The sequence below is a fragment of the Cloeon dipterum genome, chromosome X (assembly GCF_949628265.1).
Source record: "Cloeon dipterum chromosome X, ieCloDipt1.1, whole genome shotgun sequence".
Lineage (NCBI taxonomy): Eukaryota > Metazoa > Arthropoda > Insecta > Ephemeroptera > Baetidae > Cloeon > Cloeon dipterum.
This window is the reverse complement of record NC_088790.1, coordinates 10472186-10483502: the sequence shown is the minus strand read 5'-3', so window position 1 is coordinate 10483502 and position 11317 is coordinate 10472186. Positions and strand designations below refer to the sequence as shown.

Here is an 11317-nt window from a genome sequence, read left to right as displayed (position 1 = left end):
TAAATTAGCGTAATCGATGCCTTGCAATTATATCGAATACCCATTTTTCCCTAGGCCTTTTGCCGCACATCTGCTGCAATTCGTGTGGTGCTGCCACCTGTACTAATAAAATCAAAGCTAGTGAAACAAATCTCTACAATGAGGCGCGCAGTTCAAATCTTGTATGGTTGAGACAATTTACTATTAATTTCTGGCCTTTCTTCTTATCAATTTTGCCCGGTTTGTCCGAGATAAAGGTGAGAGAGCATTTTTATCTTTTGTGCAAAGTAATCACTAATTATTATCCGTTTTTCGTGTTTTTCACAGAGTCTCTCGGTATTACTCTAATTAACTTGAGGACCACCAAAGAGTGAACATCATAAAGCCGAACCACATCTTCGATGTTGAAAGGAGTCCTCACTCTCGGGCAACAGGTCTCTCGAGTTTCAAGCCCCCAGTGGTTTCAGATCACAAGGCATTACAGTTACGGTTCAGTCTCGTCCAAAATTGGCAAAGCAGATAATAATATGGTAAGTTAAATTTTTCCGAATTAGAAACTTTTTTAAATTTGATAACATAATTACATTTTGCAGATTGACATTGATTTCCGCAGTGACACCCTTACCAAACCAACCGATGCCATGAGACAAGCCATGGCAAATGCGGTTGTCGGTGATGATGTGTACCATGAAGATCCGACTGTCAAACGTGAATATAATTATATACAAACTTTTGATAAATCAAGGTAAAAACATCACGGTCTTCTAGAATTGGAAGAGAAATCTGCTAAAATGATTGGTATGGAAGCTGCACTTTTCGTTCCAAGTGGTGTCATGAGCAATTTAATAGCTGGTTTGTTCATTATTATATTGAAATGGTTGAAAATGTTGAATAATTTAACATTACAGTTCTAACTCACTGTAATACTCGAGGATGTGAAATGATCACTGGGGACAAGAGCCACATGTTTCTCTATGAGCAGACTGGAGTTTGTCAGGTTTGTTTGACTACAATAATTATAATATCATATTATATATTCATTTATGGTGTGAATACCTCCAAAAACAATAATAATAGTTGATTATGTGCTTAATTATAAGTTGTTTCCCTAATATTTTAGTTTGGAGGCGTCTCAATAAATACAGTGCACAACCTACCTGATGGCACCTTTGACCTTGAAGAAATGCAGCATCATATTCGTAGCAGAGATTTGCACGAACCCACAACAGCTCTTATCTGTGTCGAGAACACGCACAACAAGTGTGGAGGTCGTGTTTTGCCCCTTTCCTGGCTTAACGAGGTGACCGAGCTGATTTTTTATTATCAATTTCATGTAAAATTGTCTTTAGCTCGTAGAAATTGGCAAAAAGTGCAATCTGCCACTTCACATGGACGGCGCCCGCATCTACAACGCTTCGATTTATCTAGGGGTGCCTGCCAAACGCATCGTCCAAGGGTTTTCTTCCGTAAGCATTTGTCTAAGCAAAGGACTTGGTGCACCTGTTGGCTCCCTTTTGCATGGTTCAAGGGATTTCATCGAAAGGTATTTAAAACACCTTAAATTTTGAATAAAGTATTTGAAAATAGCAAAATTTATCAGAGCTAGGCGACTGCGCAAGGCCTTGGGCGGAGGAATGAGACAGTGTGGAGTGATTGCAGCAGCTGGAATTGTTGCTTTGGACTCGATGATTGAACGTCTTGCTGAAGATCATGCAAATGGAGTCGCTCTCGCAAAAGGTAACGTTCTTATCAGAAAATCTAAATAATTTTTACAAAATTGTCTGCAGGAATTGCCGCGTTGAATCATCCCTATTTCAAAGTTGATGTGAAAAATATGCAAACCAACATTTTGGTCTTCAATGTGGACCCCAGTAAGGTCAATACGAGCGAATTTTGTGCCAAACTGCAAGAGGTAAGAAAAATTTTGATTTATAATTTAAACTCTTAATTGCTGCTCTGCTAGAATACTGACGATCAACTGACAGCTTTGGGCGGGAAGGGTGTCTGCGTGAAAGCCGTTCCGTTTGGAGCTAGTCTCATTCGTTTTGTTGTTAACCACCACATTACTCCAAAGATGATTGAGTTGGCATTGCAGAAAATTACTTTGGTTGTCAACGAGTACAAAATATAATTCACAAAAACCTATTTGGTTGCATTTTTATCATTTATTGAATAAATTTTTACTCTCAATTTGAACTGATTTTTTTTTTGCTTTTTGGAAACCTATAAAATTCAAATGAAAAGCATTTATTTAACAAGTTGAAGTTTAATTGATGTGATTTTTGATGAAAATTTTTAAATTCTAAGATATTTATTTTGGTAGAAATAACTGGAATCAAAACATCACCGCAATTTGAAATGTTTTTGAATGTTATTATTGTCATCCTAAAAGGTGCCCCTTAAAGCACAGTGCAGCAAGCTATTAAAGATGAGATAGGACGAACCATCAGGTTACAGCCGTCAGAAATAGCATTGTGCAGGTCAAGTGGCAATTTATCAATTTGTGAGCAGTATTATCTGAATTCCATCTCGCCTGTCTCTTATGCAGTCCCGCATTCGTTGGCGCGTCTCAGGTTGCATAGATTACTCTCGTGTTGCGTAACCTGCCAACCAGCAGAGTCTGAGGGGGAGGGGAGGCGCGTATGAACGAGCGGAAGGAGGGGAGAAGACGGAAAGGTTGTCGGGCAGGTAGCAAACAGGCGGAGCGACTGGGACAGTCGATGCCTCTCTGCGGCAAAGCAAAACAGTAGCAGCAGACCATTCGAATGCCAACAAATACACGTGCGCCAGGCGTGTCTGAAGTGTCGCCCGTGCAGTGTGCGCCGACCTTTTTCGGCCGCCGACTGTGAATTGTGGTGACTAAAACACGAGTGGAGTTTTCTGATCCACACGCGTGTGCAGCTGTTTTTTAAAGGGCATTAAACGTTTGTCATGAGTGGATTTGGATGCTGAAACGCGACCTTCGAGTTTGATTGAGAAAGAGAGGCGTGGATTGTTTATAAACAAAACAGGTGAGCTAATGTGTATACTTAAGCATGACTGACGAGTTTTGAATTAAAATTGTGAAAATAATTTGTTTCGAAAAAAAATTAATAATGACATAAAAATATGGAATTTCCAAACCGGTCGAAAATTATCATTAATGAACACCAAATAAAACAGTGCCACTTTCAATTAAGGAACTGACAGAGGTGAATAAATCGCACGCAGCAGAGGTGCCGCAGCCGTCACCGATTTTATGTCCATTAAAAACATTAAATCGGAGTGGAGGTGAAAGTGTCGGGCGCGAGCACTGGCCAGAGAGGATGGTGTTTTTTGTTCTTTTTTACGCACGGCTTGCGAATGTCACTCCGCGTCGGTAGGCCGTTAAATAATTCAATGAGCAAGTCGGCGTTTTGCAACAGGTGCTCCAGATAATCGCGTATATATCCACGCCTAGGCGTAAATATCGCGTTGCATAATTAAAATTGACTGGCGGCGGTCCACAATGAGAGAGGTGGATTGACCAGGTTAAAAAATTATTTGGACGTACGCGCATGAAAGTGGTTCTGTATAATATTGCTACAGTCAAAATCGTAGTATAGCCCACTACCAAGTATTGAATTTATAATTATTTTCTTAAGTTTAAAGTATTGCAATTCCAATTTAGTCTTATCCTAAGGTACAATTCAAATAATTGGTTAAGTTTTGTGCAGTATTTTTTGCTTCCCAATTAAAACTTAATTAAACCCCCTTTAATGCATTCAGCTGCGAAAGGGAAACCCAAACTAACGACTTAATGCTTAATTTAATTACTTCCAGCGCGTTTTTCAAACATAATAACCTTAATCCGTGGGAGAATCTCCGACGTCCAATTTTTCTGCACGCTGGAGAAATTTCGAGCAATCCTTTTTAACAACTTCCTCTCCACTTTAACGCTGATTTGGCGTCCTTGTCAGGGCAATTGCGATTAATTTGAGAGAGAGGCAGTTTGTGAGAACAATTGCCTTGCATTCCTTTTATTGTGCCGGTGCACGCAACGTTTTTTACGTAATTAAATGAGCACATATAAAATTCCGTCGGTTGATTAAGTGCATTTTCATTTCAGCGCGCGACGTGCAGTCTGCGTTGCGACACTCACGCGATTTTCCTGTGAGAGAATATTTGCGTAAAACACTATGGCAGCCGCTGCGAGTATTTATTTGTTTATATGCAGTCGGTGTTTATACGTGCGTAAAAGCGTGTACTGACTGAGACGGTGTTGTTGCGTCTGAAATGGAGTCTCTCTCTCTCACACACACACACACTCCACTGTGGATAATTTCTCTGCTACTCATGCAAAAGTTGCATCACAGAGAGTGTGTGTGTACGATAATTCTCAAAACATAAGCACCAGGAGATGCTGCAAATGAAAACAAAGAGCAGCTGTGTGTTCTAAGTTCCTATGTGCGATAATTTGTGCTTCTAAGCTGAAATCCGATGCACTTTGCGTCGCACAGGCAAAACATTTTAGTCTTTCTTTGTTTGAACTTGCGTGAATATCAGGAGCTTTGCTGATTTTTCTCATTCTTCCTGGAAATTTTCATCGTTGGAATAAATGATATTATTGTTTTTAGAAGAGAAAAATGAATGAGTTCCATTTTGATTGGCAGTTTGCAAATTAATATGAAATTAAATTTTGCATGTTGGAATTGACTGAAAATTTATCATGGCATGGAACAATTTTCTCTTTCTCAATAAGTTTAATTTTTACCCTTTTTAATGAAATTTATTTTAGCATCAGAATATGTATCAATGTGGCCCAATTCGTTATTTATGAAGTCGACTTTCTTCTCGACGAAATCAAACAAAAAACTCTGCCGTTTAATTACATATGCCAACACACACGCTCGTGGTCCACTCGAAAATGTAAAAACAAACAAGTTCAAAAGGAGCGCAAGCAGGTACACAGCGCGGTGCTCTTTTGAGTGTGTGTCGCGAGCAGGTGTTTTCGGTCGAAGGGAAAGCTGCGTGTGCACGCGGGCCGGTCCAGCGCGCGGAGTCTGCAGCGCGGTCTCATCCTTTCAGGGCCCGCGGCGGAGGGGAAAGCCAATTCGAGTGTTTTGTGTGTGCATAAAAAGTGGGTTACTATCTACGCTAGCGAGCGAGATGCGATAATCACGTAAGGCCAGACAGCGACGCCTCTTCTATCCATTCAGCCGAATCGCGCGCGCCTTTTCTTCTCCTTGAATAAGCAGCAATCACGCCACCTAATGCAGCTTATCGCCTGCTCCGGCTTCGCATCTTCCATTGCGAAACACCCAGGTTTTCATGAAAGAGAAAACGTGAAAGATTTGTAATCCTCCTGAAACAGAAGCGTTAATATAGGCCATCAGGTTCAAGTGAAGATAGTGAACTCAGAAAAAAATTCATGAGCCGTGTCTATAGCTATTGTGATGAAAGAAGCAATAAAAATTACTAGGAATTTCAAGTCAAGCATAAAAAGACCTGCCTCATAGAGTACCATGTTTAAAAACTGTGTAATATTTCTAGGTTTAATAGAAATGCCTTATTCAAAAGAGAAGCTCTCGTTTTGCTGCGCAGTGTGGCGCATTTATCTCTTGGCGACTCTTTTCGAGGAACTCCTTTATAATCCAGCTCGAATTCCATTCCTCCGCCTCACGTATAATCTCCATAATTGGGGAAATTAACATAACTTGAGCATTATGCTGCTCTCCGGCAAAGGAATGACAGGCTGCGCGTTTGTGCTGCGGCTTCGGCACTTTCAATGCGGCTGTTGACCTTGTTCGTTTGCATCCACTATGGATTTTGCTCTAATTACCACCAAAATCATTCAAATTTAACGCAAACGGTGATCTTTGGCGCTGGATTTCCGCTCCAATTTAAAAAATCTTCAGGTCACCTGATCGGATACACCTTTGAATTTCAGGCTCTCGCCCTTTTGTGGCCGATGAAGTGCAAATAGCTTTTTACTGATATACTTTCCACTCCAGTATCACGTGAAATGAAACGGCCTGTTTAAGTCTGTGTAATGTACTCGAACTGCAATTGAACTGCTTGTACCGAGAAGAAGAATGCCTTGTAGAGAGCCGGTGGCACCATTTGCAGCAGGATTTATTGTTCAAGACACAGTTGATCGCTAATTGGTGATTATTTTCGCTGTCTCGGGAATTGATTGCGCGCGCCCATTAATTAGCGGGGCAGCTGCCTCCAATTTAACGCCAAATTCGGTAAATTAATGCTGTTCAATTAGAGTCTGACCGAATGAAAGGAAACGAAAAATCTAACAAGCTAGCAGGAGGGAAAAGGAAAAGTCTCCTTCCACAGGAAACCAGATCAAAAATGTCAGTATGCGGTGTAGTATCAGTGACGGTTTCGGCGGTTTCCCTGTCAACGGTACGGTCTCGTCCGCTCGCGTGCTGGTATGCCCTCGCGATAGCAACAGAACACCCGCATAACTCGCAGCAGGCTCATCATTTCCTCGCCACGGTATTGGTTTTCTTTTCGCCGGTGTGTGTATCGGCGGGTGTTAGTGTGCTCCTCTCGCGCATCCATCTCGTATGCAAAGTCTCGACGGAAGAGCGAAGCCTGTGAGCTGTGACCGCTCGTTGTTGGCATGCGTCCTCGTTGATCTATAGACGCGGACAAATATTTGCTCATCTGCAATCAGAGCGTGCCGGTGCAGCAGCAGTGCGGCTAGACTGATGTGCCAATAATCCAAATAGCATTATTCATAAACTCTTCCTATTGGAGCTGTCTGATTGTTTTTGTTTGAGCTACTAATTGTGTCGTCTCTATTTGCGTCAGTGTGATGTTTACTAGTTGAATGATAGCAGATAGAAAAAACTGGGATCGATGAGAAAGGCTTGCGATATTCAATTGAAAATTTATGAGTGGAGTGGTACAGCAATACCCAGGAAAATCAGAACGTTGCGAATTGAGATAATGTCAAAATTTATATCAAGGTAACCCTGAAAATTTTTGCCTAAAGTTTCTGGAAAGTTTATGTGCTTTTAAAATGGTGATCTTATCGTTTATATCGTGAAAAGGAGTTTCCCCTCCGCATAACCGATGGGTTAACTTCGACGAGAGGGACAAAAATCTTTATCATGAAACGTAATAAACCGTAAATTTTATAAGATATTGGCAAAATCTGAATTTTTATTGGAACTTTTTCCTTTCATTAAATTTTCTCAGCCAATATATTCAAACCGCCACTCCCTGAAGCCACAGCAATGTATTAATTAACACTATTAATATTTTAATACACACGAGAATTTATTCAATGATGTTAGAAAAATAACATGAAATTCAATGCAGATATATAATTTCTTTCAAAACCTTGTCCTATAACATTTTATGCTCTTTGCCTCTTTCTTAGTCATGGAATTTACACCAAACAGGCAACGCAAGTTGTTTCATTATAAATTTAGCCGTGTGAATTTGTTGAAAATGATCCTTTTATCCCTCCTTAAAAACGTGTGAGAGCCTCATTTTTATCCCAAACCAATCCAAGCGAGTGCAAACAAGATTATCATAGCTGAAGTGGAACCTTCCTTGAACTTCGTACAGTCCGCATGGCGTTGCGAGGAGCAGGAAACTAATCCTTTTCGCAGTGACTGCGTCTGCCTGAGATCCTGAGCACTGATTTCCACCGACACTCCTTCCATACGTCAAAAATTCGTTTCTACACTGTATAATTAAACAAGTATAACGAAATAATACCAAAGACGCGCTGCTTTTATTATGTCGGTTGGTGGGGCGTTCGAAATTATCGGTTTCCGGCACGATCAGCTCTTGAGACGGCCAAAAAACGTATTGTGCGCGCATAAATCGCCTCGTTGTGACACTTATTGCGTTGTTATTATACGTACATATAAACAGCACTCCTCCTTTGCAGAGAGCTCGCGTTTTCTATTCGGCGCCCGCCGCCTTTCCGGCGTTTCCCTCTCATCCTTCACGCCTCATTAACCCGGAGAACAATGAAATTGCCTCCGCGCCGCTTTTCTAAATATGTAATTCGGCTCCAATCCGAGCCGGGGTGCACGCGGATTAGCGTGCGTTCGATTCCGATGAGCTCAAAAGTGTAGGCGTTGTTTACAAAACCTCTGCGAAGGTAGCTGGAGGGTGTCCAACGTTGCGTCACTGAAAATGCACTCTTCGGACACCAGTGGGACCAGTTCTATATACAAATGACTGACTAGGCCTTGCAGTAGAAATGGAAACTAGCTAGCTGAATTTTCCTTCGTGCATTGTGCAAAATTCCAAACAATTGGCAACTGTTGGGATTACTGAGAGCCAAGAATTATTTGTTTGTCCTAATTTTCAAAATAAATTGGAAACCTAAACTGGAACTGCTTAAAATAGTTTGTACTGATTATTATTAAATTTTTATCTTGTTTTATTATCAAAATCTGCTACCTTTTACTCGATCTTTTGATACTGGTGATTAAAGTAGAAGTAAAAGAATTTGTCAGACCTTGATCAGTCTTTAGGACAAGTTTTTTTCGCCGACAAATCTAAATTTAACTCGAACTGGGGAATGCTCATAAAACATAATTTTTAATTGAACGTTGACTTGAAAAATTGTGAATTTAAACTACTTTTATATTCCTGCTTAAGTCAATTCATAAAATACAACTTAAAATTAGTAAAAGAAAACGGTTAAAAACAAATGGACATTTTTGCAGACTAAAATTCGCGTGAATTGAATAGCTTTTTTCATTTCCAGGCAAAGTCGATCGCGCAATACGTTTATTTGATCTGCGTCTGGGGGAAAACGACGCGCGGTTGCGGCTGGAAATGAGTATTTGCACACCTCTCATGTTTGACATCGACTGGGAGGCGTGTGTGCTCTGAGTTTCAATCGGCAGCAGCCCGTCGTGCATTTCTAATCGGGCGCACCGAATTCAAGGCCTCTCCCGCGCTGCTTTTTCAGTTTTCACCCATTATTAGCGGCTATATGCCCGGCAAAGCGGCCGCAGCAAACGAGCACAGACAATCGCGGCACAAACATTATTACATGCGCGGCCGCGGGCGCAAATACAATAATTCGGCTGCAGTTGTGCGACACACACCGAGCAGGACCCTCGCTGGGGCAGAGGCAGCCAGCCAACAGTGCGATGAAACTGCTACTGTTAAAGCAAAAATCGAGTCAATAACCCGCAGGCGGGCGGCTCGGTAGCTGCCGGCACTGCAATCGAGTGAGCAACTCGCAGTTGCGGAGAAATTCATTTGCGCACACCTGCCTCTGCTCGAAAAACGAGACTAGAGCTGCGAAATCGCTCCATCTTCTTACTAAACTGATTCTCTGCTCCATCTTAAATCCTTTTATCTCGGTTTTCGCAACAGTGCGCAGGTGCATTTTGTAAAGGACACTTTCCAATGCGGACAATGATTCTCTTTGAATTGTGTCTCAACTCGAGAGCCGCGTGGATGTGTCAAGGACTGGGCTAAATTTTACTTAAAGCTGGGCTGTTTGAAAGTACGTTCTAAAATTAAATTCACGCAATGAGTATTATTGCGAAATACATAATTTCCAGACAACATCTCGAAACTAAGTTTACATATTTTATTTTCAATGAACTATGTTGGCATGAAGGAATATCCATCACCGTGTTGTAATAATAATTCCCTGAGGTTGATATTTCCGACAGCTTTTCCATTTCATAAAGCTGAACACGATTGCAATAAATCCCATAGTCCGCGAGCGATACTAACACACATTTCCAACCACAATGCTCCCCTCAAAAGTCGAGTGCTCGTGTCGTACGCTCTGCTAGACTATTGGAGCGTTTTGCGTTTTTTCCGTCTCTATAACCGCACAGCGTTTCATTGATTGCGGAATTTTCTCATGGAGAACACCGCTGGTTAGTGTACACAATGCACCAGAACGTCACAAGAATTTATATTGCAGAATGCAGATGCATTCACACATCACTGACTTGCTGTTTCTAATCGATATTTAAGGGTTAGCAGACTTTTTTGTTAATTATTAGGAAACTGTTGGTTGGTTGTGTCAATTTTCAGTCACTATACTCGTATTTGTAAGTGAATCACAGATGTAATGAAAAAGGGTAAATTATCTAATTTTTCTTGATATTTTGAGGATCTTTCAATATATACTATTAAAAACAAAACATGGAATCTTAATAGTTGCGAAGTTAGGTTAGAAGGAAAAATTTCGCTGGTGGTGCTAGTAATGCGATTCACGAAATTCCTCACTTGCTGCTCTTTTGTTGATCAAATCAAAAATTAATTTCCTCGGCTGCTTACGAAGCAACATTTCGCGGTGGTTATAAATGGTTACAATGCTTCAGTCCAGAGAACGAGTAAATTTCTGTAAAACAATTTAGTCTAATTGTCAGCCTGGCTAACTTGTTCTCTGTGAGTATTCTTTCTGGTAATTTTTATATTTGTTTACAACCCGTATTAAAGCAGCGAACGCAAGGTTATTTTCACAAACTGTGTGCTCGGCAATCATTTTGGCCGGTGCTCCAGTTTTGGGATGACGGTCATTGGGTCACTTTTGCGCGCTAGCCTCTCTGAAGAACATGCAAACAACACTCGATTCCGCTGCCGGCGCAAGACAATTGCCATTCAGCAGAGAAGAAACTCGCTCTGGCTCTCCGGCCCGGACGAAAACTTTGAGCCATTCAACGTGCGAACCGATCCGCTAACTCTCTCACACAGAATCTATTATTGCAATCGGCGTTATTTTCTGCGCCAAGGGAGTAAAAGTGCATGGTGTATAAGTGCCATCGCGCCGAGTGAAATGGAGTTGCGCTGAAAGACAAGGCGCCGGAGAACATCTTTCCAGCTGCTGTGACTGACGGCACTCTCTCGATTGCAGACGAATCTTATCTATAGTTCCCAACCTCTGTGCTATGAAGACAATGCCTTTCGTGCAATTCAGATTATTATTTTCAAGCAGACATCGTGGCAGCTTGAAGTGATATCTGTGAAAATGACTTTATTATTCTAAAAATAAATATGGAAATATGTGACATTGCACCACAGTGGTAAATTTCTCACTCTTTGGATGTCATAATGATTACCCACCTGATACTTAAAAACAGAAGAATGAAATCAATTTTGTCTTTTTTCTTGAGCTGGATTCGAACACACTTTTATCGACGGAGGAAAATGTCAGTTTTTGCAAATCAGATGAACGTGTTGCTTAAAAAAATACAATCAATATTGTAATTTTTTTAATGTCAAGCAATTTTATGAACCAAAAACATGCTTTGGGGTTTTTCAAACATACATTTCTTAGCAAAAAAAGAGTTCTGACCAAGCGACTTAAAAATTATTTAGCAAGATCAAAATTAATTAACTTTTACTGGCTCAAAAAAATTTG

The 11317-nt window shown here is 40.9% G+C and overlaps 2 protein-coding genes across 2 annotated transcripts in view; both read left to right on the top strand.

Annotated features, from left to right (window-relative positions):
• The first annotated feature begins 93 nt into the window (after positions 1-93).
• On the top strand, positions 94-2169 carry LOC135947355 (uncharacterized). Its single transcript, XM_065496163.1, has 10 exons — positions 94-236; positions 307-509; positions 573-687; positions 748-831; positions 888-976; positions 1100-1279; positions 1329-1522; positions 1580-1716; positions 1767-1891; positions 1943-2169. Exons 2-10 carry the CDS (start codon positions 381-383, stop codon positions 2108-2110), a joined length of 1221 nt encoding a protein of 406 aa, XP_065352235.1. The 5' UTR covers positions 94-236; positions 307-380; the 3' UTR covers positions 2111-2169.
• A 500-nt stretch (positions 2170-2669) lies between these two features.
• The window catches only part of LOC135945671 (uncharacterized), a 56942-nt gene continuing 48294 nt past the window's right edge, over positions 2670-11317 (top strand). Inside the window, exon 1 of the mRNA XM_065493493.1 lies at positions 2670-2990. The gene's annotated coding sequence lies outside the window, so the exon portion shown is untranslated. The remainder of the gene's footprint in view (positions 2991-11317) is intronic.